This window comes from Pan troglodytes, chromosome 2, assembly GCF_028858775.2.
Source record: "Pan troglodytes isolate AG18354 chromosome 2, NHGRI_mPanTro3-v2.0_pri, whole genome shotgun sequence".
Classification (NCBI taxonomy): Eukaryota; Metazoa; Chordata; class Mammalia; order Primates; family Hominidae; genus Pan; species Pan troglodytes.
The window spans coordinates 152,929,179-152,944,080 of NC_086015.1; the positions used below are offsets into that span (position 1 = coordinate 152,929,179).

Genomic DNA, 14,902 nt, shown 5'->3' on the forward strand with positions numbered 1-14,902 from the left:
TAGAGCACTCTATATATAAAACCCTCGGCCTGTTTACCTGAGTCCTTTGGGGACTGAGTAGTTTTGAACAGCTGAGTTTTCTGGTAAACTATTAAGTTTGGATAAAAATATCTACTAAAAATATATTTAAATTCCCTGATCTTTTTTCTTTCCTTTAATATTTTTTCCTAAATGTTATGAAAGTTATTCAAACTTACTATAGAAATTAAAAAAGAAAAGAAACAGCCATAATTCCGCCACCCAGAAACAACCAGTTGGCATTTTTTCCGCAGTTTCTTTAACAGAGTATACAGGACATAATTCAAGGCTGTAAAATAATGAGATCCTCAGTCTACAAAACTATTTCAATAATGGTAAACATTTATTGAGTTCTTTGTAAAGCCTGGTACTATGTTAAACATTCTATATACATGGTCTCATATAGTCCTTACGAGTCAATGTGGTAGGTAATCCTATATTCCTATTTTAGAGATGAACAAAAAAAAAAGGCTTTGAGAATTTATCAAGGACCCATAATAATCCACAGAACCTAAATTCAAATCCTTTTGTCCAACTCCAAAGACTTATCTCTTAACCTCTTCATAAGATTAAAACGCTGAAGGGGCACATACTGTTATGAATTTTAATGGCTCCTACACATGCATCCTTTATATATACCCTTCATGATTTTTCAAACCATGTCAGATTCTCATTTTTCAATTCTCAAGATACAGCATCTTCTTATAGCATCTTCACCACCTTTCCCGTTTACTGTCTTAAATGTGCCCAATCTCGGAAACATCAATAACAAAACAAGCTTGTTGACATTTTGTGAAACATTTAAGGAGACTTCCAAGGAATGTAACATATGTAGACTTTGTGACACATATATTGGCATGTGGTCACAGCTCTGTTCTGAGATGAGATGTTACTATTTTGGCTTTGAGACATGAAGGATATGACATTTAAGTCTAAACATGCACCAGCCAATCGTGAAAAGTCAGCATACTCATAATCCAAAAAGCTTCAGTAGAAATTTAGATAGTTATAGAAGGTGCATTACTCAGAGTCAAGAAACCTGGGTCATACTGGAGAGAACAGTGACTACCTCTAAAGGATTAGCACATGCTTTCTTGTTTTAATTGGGGTAAGAACAGTGGACAAAGAGTTGGAGACAGGTTGTTCTGAGGAGACAAAGGGCTATTGTTTCAGTCTTGGCTGGGGTCAGCCATGTTTATCTTCCATCGAATGTGGACAAATAAAAACCCTTACAGAGGTATTTTTTATCATATAAGTTTTGCAGGCATGTTGCTTTTAAACCCAATGACATATGCTACCATTTCACGTAATAAAGTTTCTTTTTGTTTGTGAGGTTGTATATGAGAGCTTCATTAATCAAGTTGCCACTATAATTAAAAATTATTTCTGATTATAGTTTGCTGACATCTAATAATATAGTTGTTTTACAATGGCAGAATATATACCTACAGGAAAAGGGTGGCCCAGATGCCTGCAGGGACCAATGGGTAACCATCTCAAGTATGTTTTTCTTCCACTGGCCTATTCCCTGCTAGGCTCTCTTCTCTAAAGAGATTGCAACATGGTATTACTCTGATATGAAAATCCCTAATTCTTACGAAGCAAAGTATTGACAAAGTCTAGAGTGCAGTTTAGAGTTTGATTGCTTCTACAGCCCTTTCTAGATTATTCCATGAAGACTCTCAGGATAAGGTCTTGGATACATAGTTAAGACTGAACCCTCATTTCCACCCTTCCATACAATTCTTCTCCCTAAGCTGACCTCTGTATCTCTGCACTCTCTCAGGCTGACCTGACAAATCAGCACCTGAGTTTTTCAGACCAAAAGCTTTTGGTTCCCTACTAAAAAATAAAACAAAACATAAATCAAGTTTGTAAGGGAGAAGGGATAGTTGCCTATAATGTAATAAACATGGCCTTCCTTCCCTCATCATGGTTTATTCAAATTATAAAAAGTGACTATAATTTGTATCCAGGACAATCAAGAATTGATTATATTTCTCTGCATCCATTATTTGTAAATGTAAATGACAGTGTGTCTCCTAGATGCTTTGGGTATGGTGGAAGAATTAGTCCTTGATAAAATACGATATATGACCACACAAATTTGAGTACTATTTAAGCCAATTAATTAACCATGATCACTCAAATTTAGGCAATATGATAAATACTTATCATCTTCACATACAAAGAAAAATGAATAAACTGCCTATAACAATATAGCATTAAAAATCCTATTGATGTTCAATATTCTGTGGCTATTAACATTGTGGGGTGTTTTTAAAAGTCAAAAATACTGAACTGTTTAGAAAATTCTGCATAGTAGTAGTATTACATTGTGAATTTTATTTTCAAATTTGATCAATAAAGAGGAAAATAATAAAATTAAGCAGTCAAAAGAAGTAGCAAAAACAAGATAGTCATTCATATATACAGAACATATAGATTCATTTCTAGTTGATTCAATCCTATTTATGTATTTAAAATACAAAATAATGGCCATCTGGCTAGTTCCAACGGTAGAGCATGAGACTCTTAAAATACAAAATACATCTTAATGTGTCAAGAAGACCACAGTTAGCACCAGGAAAGGAACTTTACTTTAGCTTCTGATTACTTTTTTATTTTTATTTTTACTTTATTATTATTATTATTTTTGAGATGGAGTCTCACTCTGTCACCCAGGCTGGAGTGCAGTGGCACAATCTCAGCTCACTGCAACCTCCACCTCCCAGGTTCAAGTGATTCTCCTGCCTCAGCCTCCTGAGTAGCTGGGACTCTGACAGATGCGTGCCACCACACCTGGCTAATTTTTTATATTTTTAGTAGAGATGGGGTTTCACCATGTTAGCCAGGAAGGTCTCAATCTCCTGACCTCATGATTTGCCCACCTCGGCCTCCCAAAGTGCTGGGATTACTGGCATGAGCCACTGCACCCAGCTTAGCTTCTGATTATGACCTCAGTATCGTGGAATAGATACTGAGGAATACTATGTATTTATTGTCATGAATTAATAAAAAATTAATTTTGAAAAGTAATTGCTGTATATCATCAATTCATAAGTGATTCAAATGAATTAAAACCTTAAAACTGGTACTACTTGATGTTGCGAACAACTCTCCTACAGTGGTTTGTCTTCATCTCTTCCAATGCTTGTTCCAGTTGTTGAACCAAATGGAGCAGGGTGGCTGGGTCTGTCTGTAGAACTTTGGTGTTGTGATCTCCATTTTGATTAAGGTGTAGCTTTATAGTCACTGCTGGTTTAATCTGTTGCCTGAGACTTCTACTTGCAAGCTTGATTTTAAATGAAATAAGAGCACAGTAACTACTTAATAACCATGCTGAATACATAATATTTATAATTATCTTAAACCATACACAAAAATTAAGTTTCAGATGAATTACAGACTTCAAAATGAAAAGTAAACTTTAAAACCTTTGAAAAGAAAATAATGAGAATATATACCAATTTTATGGTATAGAAGATTTCTTAAACATGATATAAAAGGCTCAAACCATAAAGACAAAACTGGTAAATTTAACTACATTAAAACTCAATTTTCTTCAAAGGATACCTAAAGATGGTGAAAAAACATGTCATAAACCGAGAGAAGGGATTTTGCAACAGACATATAACCAAAAAAAGATTAGTATCCAGAATGTGTGAACTCCTCTGATTTAATAAGAAAAAACCTCAAAACCCAAGATAAAAATATACAGAAGGTCTAAATAAGCATTTTACAGAAGACAAATGAATATAGAAAAATATGTTCAACTTTATTAAACATCAGGATAATAGCCAGTAAAACTACATGAAATACCATTTTACAAATATCAGACTAGCAAAAATTAAAAACCTGTTCATACCAAGCATTGCAAGTGGCAGTAATGGGAACTCTCACCCACTCCTGGTAAGGGATGAGAAAATCACTTTGGAAAACAATGTGCATTACCAGCAACTCCACCCCCAGGCATATACCTTAACCTCTTACATATATACATTTATTCATGATAGTATGTTTCCAAGAACCAAAAATTAGAAATACCTCAAATATTCATTAACAGAATAGATAAACCAAGAATAATCACACAATGAATTGCTTACTAAATGGCAGAGAAAAGAAATGAACTACAGCAACATGGGTTATCATAGAAGAAATGAAAATGTTGAAAAAAAGCAAGTCACAGAATATGTTCAAGTTTAAAAAATATACAGTTTGGTGACAAAATTTATGTTTAAAAAAAACTATAAAGAAAAGATTAGGGGCTAGGCGCGGTGGCTCACGCCTGTAATCTCAGCACTTTGGGGGGCTGAGGTGGGTGGATCACAAGGTCAGGAGCTTGAGACCAGCCCGGCCAACATAGTGAAACCCTGTCTCTACTAAAAATACAAAAATTAGCTGGCATGGTGGCATGCGCCTGTAGTCCCAGCTACTTGGGAGGCTGAGGCAGGAGAATTGCTTGAACCTGGGAGGGAGAGGTTGTGGTGAGCCGAGATCGTGCCATTGCACTCCAGCCTGGGCAACAGAGTGAGACTCTATCTCAAAAAAAAAAAAAAAGAAAAAGAAAAAGAAAAAAGATTGACAGAAAATTCAGGATAATGGTTTCCTTCAGGTGGCTGGGAGATGGTTACAATTGGGTACAGGTTCTTCAAAAGTACTGGTTTTATTTGTTAAGCTTGGTGGTGGGTGTACTGGTATTTGTTTTATCATTATTCTTTAAACTGGGTATCTATAACCTTTCATTTGTATAATATATTCCAAAATTTAAAAAATAATACTGACATATTTTTAAAAGAAGAAAACACAAAACTATAAACAATGACCAACTTCAAGGTCCTTTCAATCTTTAGATTCTCCATTAAAAGGAACCAGGACTATCCAAAGCAATAGCTGACTTGAAGTCTAGGAGAGAAACTGTACAAGATGAGCCTGAAACATCTTGTTACAGGAGAAAGCAAAAAAGTTATCAAAAATAGTGGAGTCATGTCAAGAAGACTAGATTCCAACTTGAAGGGATTTTCAAGTGAGTAACAAATCTAAACCTGAGATTTCAGGATTAATTTAATTCTGTAAAATAGAATATTCTGACTAATAACTTCTTCCAAATAATTATAGGTAACCTGGGCTTCCAAAAGAACCCAAGATGCTGATCCAAGGCTGAAATTTAATGTCCCCAACTAATCTGCAAACAATAAGTCAATCCCTTTGGGTGAGCTGGTCCCCAAACATAAAATAGGTACTTGCAGGCTAAAGTACCAGTTTAAGATCATCTCTGAAGTACAAATAATTATAGATGACACATATGCAAATTATATATATATTAATTGAAAACAGTACTTATTTATTCAATTATGCTCTGTTTATATTTGTTTTTCCTCTACACTGACAGAGAGAGACTGCACCAACAGACAGGAACTGAGTGTATTTGCTGTGTAATTAAGCCATGACTTTTTTGTTGAAAGACTTAAAGCCACTATCCTCCAATTTTTAGACAACGTATCTAAATTAAATACCTATACAAATATCTATACTATTCGTTAACAGTTCTAGAAAAGAGATTACATAATATCCCTAACAAACATCTAGTAAGACATTTTTCTCAGAAAGAAGTTGAATGACAGTACTACAGGACAAAGAACAGTAGCCCACAAAGTTCTTGATATGGACTTATTTTTTATTGGGGATGAGATTCTGTCCTCCTCCCTGTAAATATAACAACAATAAAAGCAACTTTAAAATAAAATGTCTTATGTCAATGCAAATTAGAAAAAAGAAAAAGAAAAAAATGTTTACTCTGAAGGGCCATATCTCAAGGCACTGAAAAGGGTATTCTGGCAAAAAACATCAAGTAGGAAACAGGATACATAAATTATGTTTCATGTAGCTACAGTTCCTAAAAGAATTCAGTTCTCTATTTAGCCTCAGAGCAAACAATATGTGGGCAAGACAGGAAAAGAATGCTTTGAAGTAGTTGTAAAGGGACCAGTCCTAAAAGGAACATCCTCCTGCATCAGTCTGATGGTGGTACATTCAGTTACTAATGCTATTAACAAGGACATCAATTGTGTTGGCAATTTATTAAGTCTGGGGAAATGTTCCTACTAGACACTAAGCTATGATGATTAATTTGATTCCCATAAACAACTGCATAATAATTAGGTGGTAATTGTCCATCACTACCAGTCTCCATGAGACAAGTCAGTTACTTAAACATGAAAGGCGCCGTATGTAGTTACAAGTTTCCTAGCCATTTAGCTAGTCTTATCTGATATGCATTTCTCTATGAGCAGAAGAATCCACTCCAGTTAAAATCCTATGCAATGGTTTCAACAAATAAGCTGAGGAACTCAATGAGCTCTGAGTAGCTTTTCTAGCCCTTAAATGCACTTCTCCATAAGTGGCAACATTCATTCAGTATACCCTCAACCTTAAACTGTACTAGTCCTAGCAATAGCGCAGTGATTCAAACTCACTTCAGTGGGTAAATGAGCTCTCTTGAGTTTAATTTTAGAAAATTCAACTTCTTAACTTTCAAAAATGTCTTCATAATGGACAAACTCAAAGCAAATCAATAAAGCTAAAAAAAGAACTGTTAAAGCCTACTGGACCCCAAAAGTCAGGGGACATTCACACACAAGAGAGACATAAAGATCTACAAGATAAATTACCGCTGAGCCACATACATGACCATCCCCACATCTCCACCGGGTTATTATTAAAGGACCTAAGTATAAAGGCTTATCCACAGTCATTTCCCCCACGAACCCTACAAGACTTGCTGCTTATGATGTCCCCCAGAGCATGAACTGTGTTTTGTTCTTTGCTGTATCTACAGCACCTGGCACATGTTAGGGGTACAAGAAATATATGATAAATAATTTAAGAAGTCACTTAACTCCCCCTGCCACCCACTCTTTCTATTCAGCACTGATTCATGCCTATTATATGCCAGGTATTGTGCTGGGCACATGGTAATGAACAAGACACAATACTTGCCCTCCTGGAGCCTACAGTCTGGTTTATACCATCTCCTGTGTTCATGCCTATTAAAACACTCATCACACTTGATTATAATTGCTGATTTCTAATTAAATTTTATTTTTTGCTCTCCCTCTTACTGTAAGACTGTGAGGACTTAAAGGCAGCACTGCTATGTCCACAAGGCCTAGCATGCACTAGACATTCAATAAATGGTTTGATAACTGAATAGACATAGAAACAAGGATGGATTAATGGGACATAAGAAATTATCTCTTTTATTGTTTATCTGCATGTACCTGAAGATGCTCATGACAATGGAATATTCTCTATGCCAGCCACTCTATCCCAAATGTAAAATTTGAAGATATAGTAAGACAGGTACATCTTTCTTCTGTCCAAATCCTAAGCCTTTTGTCTTAACTCTTACTCTCCTGATGATCCCTTTATTCTTAAATGTTGCTCTTACTTTCAGTGACATTGTGTTGTGTTAGTGGTTGTTTTTCCTAAAACCACTCTTACTCTAATTACTGGCTTTTATTTCTATTAGCCATGACCAACCAATGAGATTCAGTTCAGATGTCAGAGAAATCATTCTCATTTGTGAATTGAACTAATCTGGCATCCAAGTGTTAGGCCCACATCCTCACCTACCGTGGAGATTGCAACTTAAATAAGCTGTCATCACCTTAAATTCAATCTATCTTGAACTGATTAATGCCATGAGGGAGCGTGGCTCTAGTGCTGCCTGACTTCTAATTTTTCAAAAATTGCTAAAAATTATAATTTTGGTGTGAAATTTCCTACTTTTTTTTTTCAAACCATAGAAGGGAAGTGGTCAGACTGTGGATACCTTTTTAAGAAACTGACCTGCAGATGGACTAGATGAAGGGCAAGGAGAGGAGTCAAGGAAGAGGCCAAAAATACTTAGCCTGTGTGATTCAAAGAATGTACGTACCATCTGAGACGGGAGAGGCTATGGTAGGAGTAGTTTCAGTAGGGAGGGGGTGTATTAGTCCTTTCTCACACTGCTATGAAGAAATAACCGAGACTGGGTAATTTATAAAGAAAAGGCCGGGTGCGGTGGCTTACGCCTGTAATCACAGCACTTTGGGAGGCCAAGGCAGGCAGATCACAAGATCAGGAGATCGAGACCATTCTGGCTAACAGGGTGAAACCCTGTCTCTACTAAAAATACAAAAAAAGAATATTAGCCAGGTGTGCTGGCACACGCCTGTAATCCCAGCTACTCGGGAGGCTGAGGCAGGAGAATGGCATGACCCTGGGAGGCGGAGCTTGCAGTGAGCTGAGATTGCACCACTGCACTCCAGCCTGGCTACACAGCGAGACTCTGTCTCAAAAAATAAAAAAAAAAAGAAAGAAAAGAAGTGTAATTGTCTTACAGTTCCATATGGCTGGGGAGGCTTCAGGAAACTTAGAATCATGACAGAAGGCACCTCTTCACAGGGCGGCAGGAGAGAGAATGAATGCCAGATGAAGGAGGAAGCCCCTTATAAAACTATCAGATCTTGTGAGAACTCACTATCACAAGAACAGCACGGGGAAAACTGCTCCTATGACTCAATTATCTCCACCTGGTCCCACCCTTGACAAGAGGGATTATTACAATTCAAGATGAGATTTGGGTGGGGACATAGAACCAAACCGTATCAGTGGGTAAGAAAGGTGGGATTCAGTTTGGAACATATTGCCTTTGAATGCTTATCAAATTACCAAAGTGGAGATGTCAAATAGGCTTCCACTGTATGATTCTGAAGTTTAGAGGACAGCTCTAGGCTAAAGATATAAATTTGGGAATCCCAAGAATATGGGGATTATTTAAGACTTCAAATTGGATGAAACCAGCTTGAGAATGTAAGTGGAGAAGCTATGAAGACTCAGAACTGACCTTTGGGGCATCCCAATGTTTAAAGGGCAATTAGATAGAATCAGCAAAGGAGATTGAGAAAGAGGAGCCTGTGAAGTTGAATGAGAATCACAGGAAGTTATTTCCCAGAAGGCAACTAAAGAAAGTATTTCACGTAGGAAGGCATGACTGTGACAAATGCTGTTAATAAACAGAATGGCATAAAAACTAAAAAGCCATGACCTTGAGTAAGTTACAAGAGTAGAGTGAAGATTATAAAGTCTGATTAGGAAGAGTTTAAGAGATGACGGGAAGAGAGAATATACAAACAGAGAGACAACTCTTTCAAGAAGTCTTAGTATAGGCTGGGCTTGCTGGCTCATGCCTGTAATCCCAGCACTTGGGGAGGCTGAGGCAGGTGGATCACTTCAGGTCAGGAGTTCGAGACCAGCCTGGCCAACGTGGTGAAACCCTGTCTCTACTAAAAATACAAAAATTAGCCAGGCATGGTGGCACATGCCTGGAATCCCACTGTAATCCCAATTACTCAGGAGGCTGAGGCAAGAGAATCACTTGAACCCGGGAGGCGGAGCTTGCAGTGAGCTGAGATTGCGCCACTGCACTCCAGTCTGGGCGACTGAGCAAGACTCCATCTCAAAAAAAAAAAAAAAAAAAAAAGGCTTAGTATAGAAAGGAGCAAAATAATGGAGCAGCAGTAGGAGGAGTACATGGAGTCAAGACTAGGTTTCTGACTGTGCACAGAAGGGAATAATCGATTCAGTAGAGGCAAACAAAGTATGATGCAGGTAAGAGAGGGAATAATTGCTAGAACTATGTCCTCATGGGGGAAAATGGGGATGGATTGAGGTATACAAGGGAAAAGGCTGCCTGTAGATAAGAGCATGGGTACTTCATCAAGAGGAACAGGAGAGAAGACAAGTGGAGCAAGTGGGTCCCCATACAGGCTGAAAGATGTGGTGACAGGTACATGTGGGAGTTCTTTCTGATTGCTTCTCTTTTCTTAGTCAAGCTGGAAGCAAGGTCAACACCTAAGCATGTGGAGCATAGAGGAGATGTTGAGGCTTTGAAGAAAGAGAATATATAAGACATGCATGGTCCCTGCTATCCCAGTGTTTACAGTTTAGTAAAACAAAAAACCAAAAAACCAGCTACATATAAGTGAGATGACTTGCCAAAAGAGGAAGCACAGGTGCCATGAAAAGAAAACACAAATGCCACCAAAATTTAACTGTGTCTAGTGGCAGGAGGCATTTCTCCCAAAGGGAGACATCGTTTAGAACACAGATCAGCAAACCCTTTCTATAAAGAACCAGATAATATTTTAGGCTTTACAGACCATACAGTTTCTGGCACAACTACTCAACTCTGCCCTTGTACTTTGAAAGCAGCCATAAATAATACATAACAAAGGAGCGTGACTGTGTCCCAATAAAACTTTATTTACAGAAATAGGTAGCAAGCCAGATTTGGCCCACAGGCCATAGTTTGTTGAGCCCTGATTTAAACAGAGACTTACAAGGATAAGAAAGAGTAGAGTCAAGAGGTAGCAGCAAAGCAGAAAACGCATTTCACATAGAGGAAATATAATGTGTAAAGGCCTGATGCTCTTCATATTTTGAATTCCCACTTTCATTCTCTGCCCAAGGGTGCTAGACTAACTTTCCTACACGATTGTTTTTTAATGTTACTGTCTCTCTCTCTTTTTTTTTTTTTTTTTTTGAGACGAAGTCTCCCTCTGTTGCCCAGGCTGGAGTGCAGTGGCACAATCTCGGCTCACTGCAACCTCGACCTCCCGGGTTCAAGCGATTCTCCTGCCTCAGCCTCCCAAGTAGCTGGGACTACAGGCATATGCCACCATGCCCAGCTAATTTTTGTATTTTTGGTAAAGACAGGTTGGCTAGGCCGGTCTCGAATTCCTGACCTCAAGCTATCCGCCCGCCTTGGCCTCTCAAAGTGCTGAGCCACTGTGCATGGCCTTAATGTTACTCCCCTATCCAAATATCTACAAGGGCTTCCTATTATCTGCTATTTCAGGTCTAAACCCCTCTAACCAAATTTCTATAACCTATCTGGACATTACCTCCATTTGAATCAGAAGAAGCCACTACAACAGTGGTTTCCAAACTGTATTGCACATTAGAATTACCTGGGTGAAAAGAAGCTTTAAAAAATCCTGATGCTCAGGCCGAACTCTATACCAATAAATCAGAATCTCTGGGTATAACACACAAACATCAGAATTTCTGTAAAGCTCCCCAGGTTATTCCAACATGAAGTCAAATTTGAGAACAAGTGCACTATAATACATATTCATATGCTCATTTCCATATCCATGTGGGCTTTTACAACATATTCTGCCTTCTCTACTAAGAATATTTACCCTAATTTTCTGTATTCATTCATCCTTCTGAAATTTCATTTCCTTTTGCTGGAAGCTTTCTTGGATCACGCCAGCACATACACACAACTACACGTGTTGTTGTTGTTGCTGCTGTTGTTGTTTTAAACAGTTGTCATCTTCATTTATATAATTATATTCTTTATTCTCCATCAAGAACCTTATTTTATAACTACCTTTAATTACTAGTTATTTTGAGAATGCCTAATATCCCTAACCAAGGTGATACGATCTTTTCCAGCTGAGAAAGTATCTTACACTTCTTTTGTGTCTCAAAGCATTTAGCACAGCTCTAATCAGCAAATAGATGGCATTCAATACACATCTACTAACTCATCTCTCTCTGCTTAATAAAGGACTATAAGCAATGGTCTGAATACACCCTTTTGTTTATGTGACTTTAAAATCAACTGAAAGATGAATCTCACAAAAATAATATTGTGAGAGAAGCCAGGTACAAAAGAATATTTACTGAGTCATTCCATATATACAAAGTTAAAAGACAGGTAAATGTAATTAGCGTTAGAAGTCAGGATGCTGGTTACCTTTAGAAAGGAGTGTAGGGGCAGTAATTAGGAGGCAAGGAGGATGCTTCTGGGGTGTGAGTCACAGTTAAATGCACCATGTGATAATTCATTGAGCGGTACATTGACCTGTGCACTTTTCTACGTCTGTTAAATTTAAACAGAAAAGTTTTTAAACATCTAGGCACCAACCTAAAAAATCTATATAACCATCTCCTTTTCCAAAATAACCAATTTCTTACAAACTTTGCAAATTAAACTGATTTGAACACACTGAAAATAAAAGAAAATGAATTATTTGTGAAATGGCTTAAAAATGAACATTAAAAAAACAAAGTTTCAAACCGGATCTTAGTTAAGGTGGTAAAGAATACAATAAACAGGACACAAACCTAAAATAATTCTTATATTCTATGTTAAGTTAATTTTAAAAATGCTATACCTGTACATCTAGTCGCCATTCAAGGTTATGATAACTGGGAAGGCTTGGTGCCAATTCACTCAGAATCGTTCTGATCTCTTTTCTGTTGTCCAGATAAAGCTGAAGCAACAATTTGTTTAATTCTTCAGAGAATCCCAGAACAAAAACAGAGTCTTGGAAATCCAGTTCAGAAATCTAAGTGAATTGAGTTTAAAAGAACATCAAAATTTATCTTTGTCTAGCTAAAATACTTGAAATACACAAAAGAATGTGATATCCTCTAATTTATTCTGTCTAGTAAAAGAAACAGCATTCCTTAAAGATAACCACTGACCACCATTCCAAAATCTGTGTTACCAATACATAAAAGTACTGTACTAAAGTATAAAATGGAAAAAATTGTTAAGATGCCCAGTTTCCCTTCCTATCCTTCATCAAGCCAGATACTGCTGATACGCAAACAAAATACTAATACAGTCTCCCTCCTCTTACGTATCCTCTTAGGATACATATATGGTTTAACAACATGCAGAATTAGAGATACTTCTATACTAGCTATTTATACTAGCAAGAGGTATTCATATCAGCAGATGATATGATTTTTATTTTTTAGGTATGTCTTCAAGAAATCAATTATAAACCATTAACAACATTATTAAAACACACAGGTACCTGCCAGGACTATGATGTAGAGTACACCAGACCGTTCTTAAGAATCCAGGCAACACAAAACAGTCCAGAAAAACCCTTACCATGAGCTTTGAGCTCTCAGTGAGGAGATACGTTAATCCTTCCACACCATGCTGGACAGTGTCACTACTCACATTGAGTTTTCCTGAGAAAGAAAAGTGAAAACGAGCAAATAAATTACTACTGTAGTATTTATCTTGTTCATATTTGTATTTAAAAATAAACACTATTCATTATTACATGTTTTCAAACACTGCATGAAAAATAGTAAGTTGGCCAGAGGCTCCTGCTCCTTCTCATTCCACTCCCAGCCAAATGCCTTTGGTATTTCCTACCACGTAACCTTAACAAAACGCAGAACTGTGGAGACTAGTATCAGGTGCGTAGCCCTTCTCTTGAATACGTAGCTCCTTCAAGTCTGGCAGAAGAGGAACTCGACAGGGATTGACTTAATCCCAGAGACTGCCTCTTACCCAGGGGGAAAACAACACTTTTTTTTAGCAAAAGCGGATATCTGAACAACTAATAATGATAACCAAATACTTGCAATTTACAGTTGACCCAGCTATTCCACAGACTTTGGTATATTTATACAAAACACTTTTCAGTATTTCTGAAAGTAAGGTGGTATTATGTACATTTTACCATGAGAAAACTGATTTAATAGAAGCTTTAACAATCTCACAGCTACTTAAGGGACGGGCAGGATTTGCACCCTGACTGAAGAGCTCTGCTGGTTTTATTCTACTACAATCGGAACAAGACCCTAGGACTCGCAATAATCCCTTTCTCTCCCGGGAGACAGGGAATGGCTCGCAACCGCCCTAGAAGCCTGCGGAGCCGTCCCCTTTCCCTTCTTACTGGCGGCGCCTTCGTAGATTTTTGGGTTTGCGCCGCGTCTCAGGAATTCCACAGCAATCCGCCCAAACTCGGCGACCACTGCAATGAAAGTCAGAAGGCTGTTCAGTGCCAGGCGCTGCCTTTGACCTCCTCCCCAGCCCACAGAACACCGCCCCCACGCCCGCTGACCTGCGCTGTCCACTTGAGGCAGGAAGGACAGGTGTTCCTTATGCTCCTCGGACAATGCCAGCAGCATCTTCACTGTCCTACGATTTCACCCGGCAGCGCCGACCCCGCCTTCGCCACTTCCGGCGCCCGTGTCCCGGCGCCTAGAGGCTCCGGCGTCGCAGCGTCCGGAGATTTGGGTTCCGGCCTACGAACTAACGCCTTACACTCGGACGTTCCCTGCAGCGCAGGCTGAGGTCAGAACATTGAAATCATCCCGCAAAGATGTAGTGAGCGCCTGCTGGCTGCAAGGTGCTAGGCTCTGTGCGAGATGAAAAGGTGTTTCAAATCCGACACGCCCCCTCGTGGAGCATACATTAATAATATCAATAGTTCACATTTGGCAAGCACTAACCGTGTCAGGAAGTGTTCTTACATTTATTAAATGCATTTGGAGTTCAGAAGAACCCTATGAGGTAGGTTCCATTATAATTTCCATTAGAGATAAGGAAACTGATAGACAAGTCCAGCAACTGACACTTTTATAAAGCTAATAGTTTCCACAGAGCTTCTATGTTATCTTAAATGTATCTCAGTTAATATCCTCAACAAACATGGCTTTGTTTTTACAGATAAGACACAAAGCTCCAGAGATTATGTGACAAAGCCTGTGACAGAGCTAGATGGAGAGGGTTGGATCCCTCACTTACCTGCTGCAAAGCCCATCCTTCTACATAACAGCCTGAAAGCTGAAAGCTTCTGACAAGTTTTATGAGTGATTATAAATTAGGATAAAGATAATGATGACAATGACCAATGCTTACAGGATTCAGAGCAATGTTTTTGTTTGTTTGTTTTGTTTTGTTTTGTTTTTTACATGGAGTCTCACTCTGTCGCCCAGGCTGGAGTGCAGTGGCGCGATCTCGGCTCACTGCAACCTCTGCCTCCCGGGTTCAAGCGATTCTCCTGCCTCAGCC

The 14,902-nt window shown here is 38.3% G+C and overlaps 1 protein-coding gene across 2 annotated transcripts; it reads right to left on the reverse strand.

The window, feature by feature from the left end:
- Positions 1–342: 342 nt before the first annotated feature.
- Positions 343–14,251, reverse strand: COMMD2 (COMM domain containing 2). Of its 2 annotated transcripts, XM_516817.9 has the most exons (5): positions 13,950–14,251; positions 13,782–13,859; positions 12,983–13,065; positions 12,252–12,425; positions 343–3,313 (listed from the first exon to the last, which is right to left on the reverse strand). In XM_516817.9, exons 1-5 carry the CDS (start codon positions 14,014–14,016, stop codon positions 3,116–3,118), a joined length of 600 nt encoding a protein of 199 aa, XP_516817.1. In that variant the 5' UTR covers positions 14,017–14,251; the 3' UTR covers positions 343–3,115. The 2 variants fall into 2 exon arrangements, with proteins under 2 accessions (XP_516817.1, XP_009444948.1); XM_009446673.5 differs by lacking the exon at positions 13,782–13,859 and having other exon boundaries at positions 13,950–14,078.
- Between the last annotated feature and the right edge of the window lie 651 nt (positions 14,252–14,902).